The following is a 13,322-nucleotide window of genomic DNA, read 5'->3' as shown; positions in this document are numbered from 1 at the left end:
TGTGTGCAAGGTCGCGGGACAGGGACCTGCACGGGAAACGTGGCCTCTTTCTCTGAGCTCTGCCCGCCGTTTCTCCTAAAACATCCCCAGTTACATTTTTCTGGTTAAGCAATGAGCAGTAATGACTATTTTTAATTTAAAAGCATTTCTCAGACTATAGTGTGGAAGCCATTAAATTCACTACTTACGGCCGCTGCTGATTTCATTCTGAGAAGTTTGTGTAAAGATCGAGGAACAGAAAACTGTCTCCAGCACACGGTGACAATCCCCGTGAGGACAGACGTGAGGGCCGGTGCCCGGCTGTGGCCTAGGGAGCCGAGGCGAGCTTCCGGAGGACACGGCCAAGTTGTGCCCGTCCGTCTCTGCCTGGGCCTGGCACCACGATGGGCACTTACGAACGGCAGCGGGTGAAGGCCACCGTCCATGACGGGGCACAGCCAGGCGACTTCCGCCACCTTGTGAAGTTCTGATGAATAATACGCCCTCTGTTTCGTGGAGAACAGAGGGCCCTTGGAGAGCTGGCTGCAGGAAACGGCCTCCGCTCTGCTGGGCTGACCTGACCCAGGTCCCAGCTCGCGGCTGGCGGTCGTGTCGTGTCATCCGTAATCCTGTGGGTCTCTACGTGGAGGGGCGTCACACGGGGCTGTCTTGCAAGACTGTTTCTGCCTAGAGCTCCTCCCCATCTGAGACAGCGGCAGCTCTGTATCCGAGTCCTGTTGGACGGTCTTCCCCCCTTGGTCTCTCCGTTAGGCCCACCCGCCCCAAGTTTAGCCCCTAACCAACCCCTCAGTGCTACTTCCAAAAGGCCCCGAGAAGCCTCCCCTTCTCTCTCTGCAGCCTCCGCCCTGATTCCTGCAGCTTTGACCTCCACCAGACCATCCTTAAGGAGCTCCCCGCTTCCTGTCTCCCCTTCTGTGACCCACGACGTGCACGTGCAACCACAGTCTGTGTCCTAAAAGTAACGCAGGCGTGGCCGTCTGCCTTCTGTGTAGCCCTTTGTACTTAGAACAAAATCCAGATCCCAGTGGCCATGCAGGGCTGGCCCGCCAACATCTCCAGGCTGGCCAAGTGTCCGCGTCCCACCTTGCTCTCTGTCTCTCCAGCACACCTGCTTCTCCACACCCTGGTCAGCCCGCTCGTCCCTGAGGGGCCAGTAAACGGCAGTTCCGTGGCGGGCCCTCGACCTCACGCAGTCCCCGGTACGAAGCCTGTACTGTTAACCACACTGTTACAAACGCATTTGCTTTATTTGCCTATCGTCTGCCTCTCCCGTTGGGCCAGAAGCTGCGCAGGCAGCCAAGGTCTGAGCTGTCCCCACTGTACACCCAGGACCCTTCCCAGCGCCTGTGCTTGGCGAGGCGTGAGCGGTGACGGGTGACGGGGCTGCAGCACGGTGGACCCAGAGCTGACCGTGGGCGGGACGCTTCCCTGGCGGAAGCTCGAGATAGAGCTCAATTCTGTAAGGATGAGAAGAACCGACTGACCCTCTCCAAGGGTGCACATTATATTATGCAAAGTCTTGAACCAAACAAACAAGAAGGCACTGTGGTTATGACAGCAGCACTTGGGTGCATTGTTCAGGACTTGGGTGTATTGTCTCAGCTAATTTCCAAAGCACCCTGTGAGGCCAGTGTGAAATAAAGTTCACAGTGAGGAGAAACTCATAGGTGGGTATCACTGACTCACAATCACAGATGCATGAAGAATTTCCGAAGGCGCTCGCTTCGACAGCACATAGGCTAAAATTGGAACCATACAGAGAAGATTAGCATGGTCCCTGGGCAAGAATGACATGCAAATTCGTGAAGCGTTCCGTACATTAAGTCCCCTACACACAAATCTTCAAGTTGTGAACTTTCCAAGGTGGGAACGTGCGTTTGCATGTCCAGTTATGTAAGTTAGTTCACGTGTCTGGTGTACATTGTCACATGCAAGTATCCTCTACAAGTGGTTGTGCTTTTGTGTACTTTACTGTACAGTAGTACAGTATCTTTATTTCAAGCCCAGGATGTCTGGAAGCAAGCGTAAAAGCAGCAGTGATGTAGCTGGTACTGCTAAGAAGCACCAAGAGAGACAAGAGGAAGAAGTAACTGAAGAACTGAAGAGATTCACGACGCAGGAAATGGCAAGGGGAATTTTCTTTATTTGAGGAGGCACTGTTAGTTTTCGAGGCACAGGACCCGAACCTAGAACAGTACACAAAGGTTGCAGCAGCCGTTCAGAATGCAATCCAGTGCTACCGTGTCATCTATGACGAGAAAAAAAGAGCTACTACCCAGACATCACTCGATCGTTTTTTCAAGAGGGTAGATAGAACTGAATCCAGCAAGGAACCAGAACCTGTGCCATCAACGTCAGGCGTGAGCAACATTGCAGCTTGCCCTCCGTCTCCTATTGCTGACGATCCTTCAGCTCTACCATCTCCCACCTCCTCTTCCTCCTCCAGTCAGTACCTCTTCTTGCCTGTTCACTCGATGCCAGCCCCTGTTTGCCAGCTGTTGTACTGTACTACTGTACTTTGCAAGGTGCTGTACTGTAAGATTAAAAATGTTCTCTTTTTTTTTTGTGTTTGTTTGTTTTTCATGTATTATTTGTGTGAAAAGTACTATAAACCTATTACAGTACAGTACCATATAGCCGATTGTGTTAGTTGGGTACCTAGGCTAACCTTGTTGGACTTATGAACGTGCTCTCTGAATGAAACATTTGTATGTAGGGGACTTACTGTATTTAAAAAAAAAAAAAAAGAATTTCTGAAGGGAACTGATGAGATGCCCCCTCCTCAGCCTGAGGCTGTGTTACTTTGTGTTCCATGGATTGCCCTTTTGTCCGGGGCACTTGAACTTGAGTATAGATAAATTAAATAAATCTTAAGAGATAAATTTGATAGCTTTGTACATATAAATAGATCTGCTTTTCTGCAAAGAAGGTTGACTGTTTCCTGGGTGTCAAGACAGAAAGACAGGTACAGCAGGACCAGCCCCCAGAAAGCTCGCATCCACCAGGGGGTGAGCATGTGAATAAAGGATTAAAGCACGGTGGGGGACGCCCAGGAAGGGCCAGCCAGGGCTCAGAAGTGGGCAGAGGAGGGCAGTGGACATTAAGATTCATCCGGTCTTCCGCTACCCTCTCTCCTCCACAGCGCCCGCTGTCTCCCTGGGGACGACGTGCGCTCTCGCCGGGCAAGCCTCGGAGGGACAGTGGATCTGGGTGTCTGCCCTCCCCCCGAAGCCTCAGCGCCACCAGCTCCTTCTGGAGTGCAAGCCTGCCCCGCGAAGGGTCAGCACTGGACCATGTCGCCCGTGCCCAGGGCCATCGTCCCCCAGCCTCTGGGTCAAGGCCACCTCCAGGCTGCTCGCACCACAAGACCGCCCAGCTCCCCGGGGCTCGGGCCCACCTCCTCCCAGCTTCCGGTCCATTCTGCGACTGCGAGTGTCCCGCCGACAAATTCCCTTTCACTTTGGTGTCTAAGTCGTCTCCGTTTCGCGCAACTAAGCCCTCTAATTATTAAGGGGGTTGAAGTGCCACGGAGGATTTGGGGAGGCCTGTGCTGGAGGCCACGCCGGAGCAGGGCTGTGCGGGGAGGGCGCACGGGAAGGTCTTGGACAGCGGGAGGCGGGGAGGGACGCGGCTCGGGAGCCCTGGTGCGCGGGCGGCTCCGGCGTTGGCCTGGTTTCCGTGGGCAGTGGGAGAGAGGAACCGCGCTGGGCTCGTTTCAGCTCAGTGTCTGTGCTTCTCCCCCGGCCACCTCCCAGCAGCGGCTCTAATCCTTTGTGCATTTTTTCCAGCCTTCAGGAGATTCTCTCCATGAATCCCATTCCCCTGCCAACAGTCATGACAAACGGGAGCCAGCCTCACTCCCGTGAAACGACGGCTGCGGGGGGCTCCCTGACCGGCTGCACCTCGAGCTGGCGGGGCCTCGTGCGGCCCCCGCAGACCTGTCGCCTGTGCGCAGCCCGCATTTCCTGTCGGCCCCTCAGCCGCCCCTCAGCTCCTGGGCGCCCTCCCACCCCCCACAGCTCCCCGTCCCCGCTGAGCATCCGGAAGGCAGGTGTGTGGACAGGCCTGCGCCTGCGATGAGGGGACCGGGCAGGCGCGAGGGCCTCGGGAAAAGGGAGACCGACCCTCTGCAAGGTGCTTAAGGCACCGCCCCGTCCGAGGGGGTCGGTGGTGGGCGCAGGGCTCCTTCCTCACCGCCCCGTCCGAGGGGGTCGGTGGTGGGCGCAGGGCTCCATCCTCACCGCCCCGTCTAAGGGGGTCAGTGGTGGGCGCAGGGCTCCTTCCTCACCACCCCGTCCGAGGGGTCTGTGGTGGGCGCAGGGCTCCATCCTCACCGCCCCGTCTGAGGGGGTCCGTGGTGGGCGCAGGGCTCCTTCCTCACCGCTCCGTCCGAGGGGGTCGGTGGTGGGTGCAGGGCTCCTTCCTCACCACCCCGTCTAAGGGGGTCTGTGGTGGGCGCAGGGCTCCTTCCTCACCGCCCCGTCTGAGGGGGTCCGTGGTGGGCGCAGGGCTCCATCCTCACCGCCCCGTCTGAGGGGGTCCGTGGTGGGCGCAGGGCTCCATCCTCACCGCCCCGTCTGAGGGGGTCTGTGGTGGGCGCAGGGCTCCATCCTCACCGCCCCGTCGGAGGGGGTCTGTGGTGGGTGCAGGGCTCCATCTTCACCGCCCCGTCCGAGGGGTCGGTGGTGGGCTCAGGGCTCCATTCTCACTGCCCCGTCTGAAGGGGTCTGTGGTGGGCGCAGGGCTCCATCCTCACCGCCCCGTCTAAGGGGGTCCGTGGTGGGCGCAGGGCTCCTTCCTCACCGCCCCGTCCGAGGGGTCGGTTGTGGGCGCCGGGAGCTGGAGGGCTGGGCGAGGGGACCACTGTCTCCAGGGAAGCAGGGTAGTGGAGGTGGTGGGTTTATGTGCTGTTTCCGCGGCGGCCCACAGGCGCCCTCAGGAGCCACGGCGGTTCTCGCGCATCCGGCCCCGGCCCGGCGTATATGAGGACGAGGCTGGCTGCGAGGCCCAGACTCTGGGCCGGGGCTGCTCGGGGGGCGGGTGGTTCACGTTGTGCTGTTGGGAGCGGGTCTCCCCAAGGCCCCAGCCCGGCCCCTGGGGTTCAGCTGCTTGTTTCCAACATTTCTCGCAGGCTGAACCCGAACAGCTTGTCTGCACACCGAGGCAGACCTGCCGCGTGGGGGTCTGAGGGCCTCACGTCGGCTCGGGCAGCTCGCTTTCCAGCGGCCTCGGAGGGTGCTGGCCGCCGGGTGGGCGCCCAGGCCGGGCGCCCAGACCCCGAGTGCGCCCGCCTGGAGGCCCTGCACTTCCCTCTCCCTCACCTCGGGCCCTCCTCTGGGGTGCGGAGTCTCTCCCTCTCTGATGGACTTTGGCCGTTGGGACCGTCTGCTTGTCTCCAGCAGCTGCTTTGTGGCTGATGGCCGCCCGGGCCTGGGCCCCAGCCCCCGCCCCGAGCTGTACCCGGAGGCTCGGAGGGACTCCGGTGACCCTGGGGCTGGGGCTCCCGCCACCTCCCCCGGACCAGGAGGCCCATGAGCGGCCCCGCGTGATGCCAGCCCCCCCGCCGAGGGCCAGGCTGTCTGCTGTGTTGCTCTGACGAGGACTGGGGGCCTCACCCAGGCCACCCCAGTTGCTGAGTCCCCAGTGACTCCTCACTCCCGCCCCCCTCCCCACCCAGTGTCTGGCTTCGGGCTTCATTCAGAGCAGCCATTCTCCTCGGCCGTCAGGCCGGGCCGGTTCCGGGCTCCGGGGAGAAGGGCCCCTCTCGTGGGGGACGCCCCGAGCCCCAGGAATGGAGGAAGCAGGGCCGCGGGGTCAGGGGAAGCTCGTCCTCAAGGGCACGGCCTGATTTTTACCTGACCTGGGGGTGACACCACGTCGAGGCCCACAGGACGGGCACATGTGGCACCTGCACAAGGCCTGAAAAGCGGGTCCCAGGAGACTGCAGAGCGGGACCTCCTTCTGCAAAGTCTGAGGCCAAGCAGAATAGGTGGCGATGGCCGAGGCTTATGTGCGTGTGAGGAGACCACGGGCGGAAGCAAGCAGGGGCTCATGCGGACGCCCCTCACTGGCCGCGAGGGACCCTGGACTCTGCCGGCAGGCGCACAGGTGTCCTTGGTGTCACTGACACAGACATGCAGTAGGAGTCAGGGAGAAAAGGCCACCGGGAAGGGCAGTGACCCCAAGCTGCTGCCCACGCTCTCGTCCCAGGGAGAACTCTTTACTCCTAGGAACAAGTTTGGGATTCATCCCCAGGTAGGGTGGCCACCGGCCAGGAAGCTGGTGGGAGGTTTCAGCTGGGTCCCAGCAAGAATCGCTGTGTTAGCTCCCGGCCCAGCGGCACGTGGAGGCTGCAGGGAGCGTGCCAGACGCTGGGGGGCCTGGGAGTGTCCCAGCTGCGGGCCTGTGAAGGCTCGCAGCCGCCAAGCCCCACGCGGAGTCCCAGATGTTGTCGCGGATGCGGAGCCGCAGCCTGAGGCCTTCCCCGGGCCTGAGCCTGGGTGGTCAGCGCATTCCAGGCTGGGCTGGAGCTTGTGTCCGGGGCAGAGTGAGAGGAGCCCTGTGTCTGCAGAGCCGTGGTGGAGTGGGCTCTGCCTGGGCTGGGACCTGGGATCTCCCACGCAATGTCCCAGCTCCGCTGGGACCACGGGGTCAGGGCCTGAGGGACCCGAGCACTGACAGTGTGTGCGGTGGGGCCTTTCCGAGAGGCAGGGCCCTGGGGAGGCGACGGGGAATGGGGTGGGGGGCGGGGAGGGAAGCCACTAATTTCAGAGCAAGCCCGGCGTGAGCACACTTCCCAGAGTCGTGTTTATTCTCCAGGAGCGAAGGCCTTGGGCTCGGGGCTCGCGGAGCCCTCAGGCGTGGCCTCCGGAGGGGGCTGTCCCAGGGGACAGGTGGCAGGCGGCCACGCTCATCCTGCGTGCACACCGCAGCTCCCCAGGGCAGGGGCAGAAATGTGGGCAGGGTCTCAGACCCTCTGCCAAGTCTGGTGCTTGCCCCGGTCCTCCCGGAGGGCGTCCTCCCCTGCTGTTGACGCCCGGTCATCCCCTTGGGCCCTGGGCCGGGGGGCATGGAGCCACCATCCTGTGTCCCCCTTCACCCAACTGCCCCCAGGCTGCTGGACCTGGCCACTTCGCAGGCCTCCAAGGTGGGCTGGCCGTGGCCCTGCTCTCGCCTCCCCGGGCCCCCAGCTCCTGGCCTCTCCTTGGCTGTCCTGTCTCCATCCAGACAGGAAGCCGTGGGTTTGTGGCAGCTCAGCCTGCGTCTTCATGGACAGCGCACCCGTGTCCCTGCATTTGCAGCCACGGATCCGGGTCCTGGATGGGCAAGCAGCGAGTGAGCTGACGCTGCAGCCTCTATTCTGATTCTTTGCGTCTTCCTGTTTGTTTTTGGTGAATGAATGGAATCTTAGATAATTCTCTTTTTTCCAGCACGCGGACGTGGCGCACTCCGGGCGCGTCTGTCTGCTGCAATGTCGGATCCACGCCGCTGGTGACGGTCACGGGAGCCCTGAGCCCGCTCCGGGGCCTGTGCCTGCTGTGAGCCCATCCCTCCTCCCGGCCCGCGGCCTTCCCGTCCGGGCAGCGGATGCACTCGGCCTCGCGGGCTGCCCGGCTCTGTCACAGCTCTCGACTCTGCCATCCTTGAAGCAGCCACAGAGGAGACACGCAGGTGCAGGACTGAAGCTGTGCCAACAACACTTTATTAACGAAACGTGCGGTTGGCTGGTGCTGGTGCGTCCACAGTCGCGTGGCGGTGGGCATCCAGCTGGCGCCGAGGCCGGGTCTCTGACCGCAGGCCCAGCTCCCTCCAGGGGCTGGCAGAGCTGCATGGGCATCCACATCTTGTTTTCAATTCGTGCCATTTGTGGTCCCATGGGTGGCCCGTGGCCTGTGAGGTCTGGACTCTGTCTCAGCCGTCCCAGCGAGTTCCCAGCCGGGTCTCAGGCAGGGAGCGCCTGTAGTTTATTTCTCACACCCGACAGGTGGGACCAAAGCTGGCCCAGGAGACTTTCTTCCTACAGACCAAGGACATAGTCTCTGCTCCCAGCACATCGCAGGCACTTAAAAAATACAGGTTTAATTAATGAAAAGGGTGTTAGCTAAATAGAGCCGTCTAGTTTCACAGCCTATATTTTTCCTGGGAATTGTTGCCCCAGGCGGGCCTGGAGGTGGCAGCCCTCCCCTTACTGAGGGTCTGGGACCCTCTGCTGAGTCACGACACCTGGACCCACGGGAGGAGACTGGGGCACCCATGTCTTTGACTCTCGGTAACACATTTTGAAACAAACAACAGCTGCCTAGTAACAGCTCCCGCTGGGCAGGTGACCTCTCGCTGTTGAACCGCCGGGGAGGGCCCGGGAGCCGCTCCTTCCTGAGAGGACCGAGCCACACGGACGTGGCCGCTTTCAAGACGTGCGTCCAGCTCACGTGACCTCTTGTTCTCGCCCTTTCTCCTTCCTGAAGCTGTTGTCTTCCTGATGAACAAAGTAAAGAGAAGTAACTTAGTGAGGCCGAATGCAACACAGGGACTAACTCAGATCTCACAGGATGCCTCACCACCATGCCTCCCCGGGGACCCTGCGGCCTTGGCCTTCCTTCTCGTCCCTGCCCACTGGCCGCCACCTACTCTCGGGGAGCAGGTGAGGAACCAGCCCCTTGGGCGGCAGCGTCTGGGGCAGGAGCAGCCGTGAGTGACCGTCCAGTGGACGAGAACTCGGAGCCCAGTGAAGCCCAGATGCTGGGCCGAGTCAGCCGGATGGGCATCAATCAGGTGGTCCAGGGCGGGCTCCCAACCCCTCCCGCCGGCTTCGGTGTTGGATTCCGTGCTGGAAAGAGCGTCCTCAGTCCTTCGATCTGGGGTTGATCAGCTGTTCCCACCTGACACGACTGTCCTGCTCTATTTGCCTTCGAAGGGGTCATTATTTTAGTCTAGTTTAACTTTCATCTATTTTAACTTTTCATCATCTAATGTGAGGAGGATGTAGTAACTGCATACTGATGGCCAGATAATGGATAAGACAGTAAGTTTATCATGAACGTAATACAGCGTCTGCTAAACACCAGCCATCAGGCTGGAGGTTTGTGCATCTCATCCAGCCCGAGAGCAGCCCTGGAAGAGGAAGTCCCTTTGGCTCACTGATCGCTAAGTAAGTAGGGCTTCCTCAGTGCACAGAGAGCCCCAGGGACCCTGCCCGCAGGTGTGTCTCCCAGGGGCCCCGCCCGCAGGCACTGGGTGTTCTGTCTGTCATGTCCCTGCGTGGGCCGTGAGCACGGGGCCGGCGTCCGCCAGCACAGATGCGCCTCTCACCCCCTCCTCACAGTCTTTGCACACAGCAAGGTCTGGGGTGACCGCACTTTGGCACACAAGCACCCAGGCCAAGCGCGGGGGCCGGGGTCCTGTTTAGGCAGGCGGTGATGCCGAGAGGCCTCGGGCAGCGCTGCACCCGCACTCCGCCAGCCCTCCCGGCCCCGCTCCCAGAGCCCGTGGCCCTGAGCGGGGGGCTCTGGCCGTTCCCCTCACCGTCCTGTCACATAACCTGCTTTATGTTGAAGACAGAGCCGGACCGAGTGTGCCCCAGTCGCCCCTGCAGGAGGTCAGCCGGCTGCCCAGCATGGAGACCACCAGGAGGGCTGTCCCCCACCTGCGTCTGTGGTTTATGTCTTCAAAGAAAAGGATATTTTAAGAAGAAAAAGAGATGAATCTGGGTGTCTTTGCCTTCTGGACAGAAATAGTTGTTTTTAATTTTGACACAATAATAAGAGAATAGACTTTGGGGAAGAAATAGACATGAAACACTCATGCCTCCTGAGGACGATTAAGGATTCGGTAACTTCTCTTGGTCGACAGCAAGGACGCTCCTCTGGATATGGTTCCGGGGCTCGGCGACCCAGAGGGCGCAGTCGTGTCCGGACTGGTCGGCAGGCCGGGCTGCCTCAGGCTTTGCAGGCCAGCTCTCGGGTGGACGGGCCGGCGTCTACCTCCTCCGCTGGCGGGACCTGGGGGTCTGAGGGCAAACTGTGCGGGGGGGCAGGTGCTCATCCTCGACGTCAGAGGGAGCCCAGGAAGCAGGCGGCCAGACAGGGACAGGAGGCCAGGAAGGACCCCAGCCCCCTTGTCCCCTAAACAAGCATGACTTAGGATCACGAGCTCAAGTCTGGGCCCAGGCAGCCAGCAGAAGCCAGTGTCCACGCCCACCCAGGGACCCCAGTCACCTCCGGCCACGAGCACACAGGCCCACCCCTAGGGTTCCCTGACCGCTCCTCCAGCAAACTCCCCCACAGAGCTTCTGGGGGAGACTGGTAGGTCGGCTCCAGGGAGACTGTGTAGACGGAGTGTGTCCTGCGTGACTGTGTAGACGGGGTGGGTGTTGTCTGTGTGGCTGGTGGTTGTGCTGTGAATTTACAATGTCCTCCGTGCTCTTCCCCAGCAGGTGCTCAGTCCTGCTCTAGGACGGGTGACCCCGACCCCAGCGTGTATTTGGAGCAGAGGACGGGAATATTTGGCACCTGGAGACGCACCAGTTTGAGTGAGGTGTGTGAATGCCCATCTACACACCTGAATGCTGTGGGTCCTCCAGGCTGTGTCTATGGAGCCCGTGTCCCCACACAGATGCTGGTCCCTGACGATGTTGAAATGCTCAGCTGGTACTTGTTCGCCTCTGTCCTTTGCGCCCTGGATCCGCCGGAACTTTTCCTCCTGAGGATCAGGGGCAGCAGACGCTCCTCAGGACCAGGAGGGTGGAGACGTGCAGACCGGCTGCTTTCCTCTAACGGGATGCGGATGGGAACACGGCCCACGGCCCCTGGATTTATACCTGTGCACGCGCACGTGCGCATGTGCACAGAGGAGGGGCCTGGGAATGTGTCCACACGCACACGCACACACACGCACATGCACACGCACACACACTGGGTGGCAGTGAAACCCAGCTCCCAGCTAATATGTTTGAGCCCCTTCCTGGCAGCTACCCTCTCTGGGTGGCTGGCCCACACGCCCTGCAGGGTGAAGGCAGCCCCTTTCTCAGGATGTCGGGGCCTCTCTGTGGACCTGGGCCATGGGCATCATCTGCCCCGTACTGGCCTGGATGTGTGGTGAGTAATTCTAAGCTGAAAGAGGACTGTTGGGCTGCACCAGGGAAGCCAAGGCCCCTCCCCTGAGAGGTCAGAAGGGGCCCCGTGGGCCTCCTCGAGTGGAACTGCCCCTTAACACGGGCCTGGGCTGGGCTCCGGGGAAAGCCCGGCCCACGGGCTCCTGCATCCACGCTGCTTCTCCGTTTCCCCACCGGTGAGCACAGGTCCGCCTGGCTGGGGGACGGCGGGTTCTGATGGAGGCCCCGGGGGTGGCAAACGGCCTCCTGGCCTCCCACAGGCACCTCGGTGCCCAGATCCTGGCCAGGCCACGCGTGGGCCCTGCATGGGTGGAAACGCCCCTTGGCCAGAGGCGTGGGCTCTTGCTCTGCTGTTTGGGGTGCCGGCAGGGACCCCGGGCTCCACAGATGCTGCGTGAGGCCGGGCAGGGACGCTGACCCCGAGGGGCAGCTCCAGGGCGCACCCCTCCTGCCTGAGGCCGAGGCAGCCCCACTATCCGCCCTCTGCACCTCAAGCAGCCGGCTTAGGATTTTATAGTCAGTGTGAAAGTGCGTCTTTGCCTGTTGCTTCCTGGAAAAAGCTGGTCTGGGGAAGCACTGGGGTTGGAGGGAGACAGCTCCACCCACGGGCGCGGAGGATGGGCCCTCCGCTTGCAGACGCTTCGGTGACAAAGGCGAGATGGCCCCATGGGGACAAATGGGCCCTTTTGTGGGAACGAAGTGTCGTGGCACCCAGGCGTGTCCTCTAGGAAGGGCAGCCACGGGGGCCCGGCAGCCACTGCCCAGCTGCTGGTTCGTGTGCACCCTCTGTGCCTCGGTTTCTCCACCTGTGAAGAGGGGGCACAGGGCTCCCCAGGTCCCCTTGGGCTCTTGGAGGGAGCAGGAGCCCTTTGAGGTCTGGCGGGAAAGATTCCCCCCTGCTCGCCTCTCCCCTCCCCCCACCCCTGCAGGGCACAGTGTGTCCTTCAGGAGCGGCGGAGCTGGGCCACGTGGGCCCCGACCTGCACGCTGGCAGACTGGGAGCGCACTCGCACGTGAGCCCCGCGGTCCCTCGGGAGGCGCGTTCCCGAAGGTCGTGCTGCGCGTCCTGCAACAGGTGGGTCTGAACTGTGGGTCAGCGCACGGCTGGTGGCCCTCTGACCACCTCCTCCCGCCTCCTCTCAGTCGAAGGACATTTTCGATCTTACGCTGTATGACAGGCCCTCGTGGGGACTCAGGTGGAGAAGGGAGAGGGGTCAGGAGGAATCACAGGTCGCAGGGAGGAGAGAGGTTGGACTCGGGCAGCCCGGCGCGTCCGAGCGGGCGTTGGGCAGAAGGGCGGGCCGGGGCGGGGGCTGTGCGTGGTCGGGCTGCAAGTGTGCAGGAGGCTGCGGGGGCCCCGAGTCTGGACTTGACCCCTGGGCTGCAGGAGACCAGGCGCGCTTTCGGCAGAGGTGCCTGCTGTTTTGTGAGGTGAGTGGCAGGATGGCAGCCAGACAAGGGGGGCCCGTGGTGCCCCGTGGCCCCAGCTGCCAGTCAAAGGCTCCTGCCTGGTCCGGGCCTTTTAGGGGACGTGCTTGGGATCATGGGGGGGCAGGTCCCAGTGTCCTCAGCAAGGAGGCACCTTCTGGGAAACCTCAACCCCACCATGAACAGCTGGGCTTCTCCGCACACCCCAAGAGACCCTGATGCTGAGAGTCCCGTCAAAAGTGCTCTTAAAAAAGTGGGAACTCAATAAACATGGTAGCAAGTGAACGGAATGTCTGATTTCACCCTGCTTTTGGTGCTTTTCAGGTCGAGGACAGTGTCAAAAAAACTATTCAAAAATTCAGCAGGAAGTAATTACAGTCAAAGATATGAAGTAGCTTCCCTTTAAAAATCTTGCTTAATTTGTCCTACTGCTATTAAAGGATTAATTAATTCCTACTTATTAAAAATGCTTCTTCAGAGCTATCAAGTACTTTGGTTAATTAAAGGAAATTTAAATTTGCAAAGAATCAGTAGAGAGTCTTACTAAATAGTATTTCCACCAACCTGCTGCTGGATCCATTTGACTACAGCTGCATATTTAGGAAAAACTGTTGAAAAGAAAAACAGCAGGTAACCTTTCATTTAAGACTGCGCAGAAGCTGTCCTTGAGCAAGCCAGAGCATGGCTGGGGCAGGATCCAGAGATCTCACCTGTGGCCTCCGGGCAAGGAAGAGGCCTCTCACTGGGAAGGGGCAGCACAGGGTGCAGAGCCCCTACCAAGCCT

General features: G+C 60.7%; 1 protein-coding gene across 1 annotated transcript; it reads right to left on the bottom strand.

The window, feature by feature from the left end:
- Positions 1-7,358: 7,358 nt before the first annotated feature.
- Positions 7,359-13,118, bottom strand: LOC309666573 (uncharacterized protein; the record flags this gene model as incomplete). Its single annotated transcript, XM_082474042.1, has 3 exons — positions 7,359-10,006; positions 10,558-12,291; positions 13,103-13,118. 2 exons carry the CDS (start codon positions 13,116-13,118, stop codon positions 10,967-10,969), a joined length of 1,341 nt encoding a protein of 446 aa, XP_082330168.1. The 3' UTR covers positions 7,359-10,006; positions 10,558-10,966.
- Positions 13,119-13,322: the final 204 nt, after the last annotated feature.

The sequence above is a fragment of the Balaenoptera physalus genome (assembly GCF_965194825.1).
Source record: "Balaenoptera physalus genome assembly, chromosome: 9".
Classification (NCBI taxonomy): Eukaryota; Metazoa; Chordata; class Mammalia; order Artiodactyla; family Balaenopteridae; genus Balaenoptera; species Balaenoptera physalus.
The sequence above is the reverse complement of the archived record's forward strand: the minus strand, read 5'-3'. Positions and strand labels throughout refer to the sequence as shown.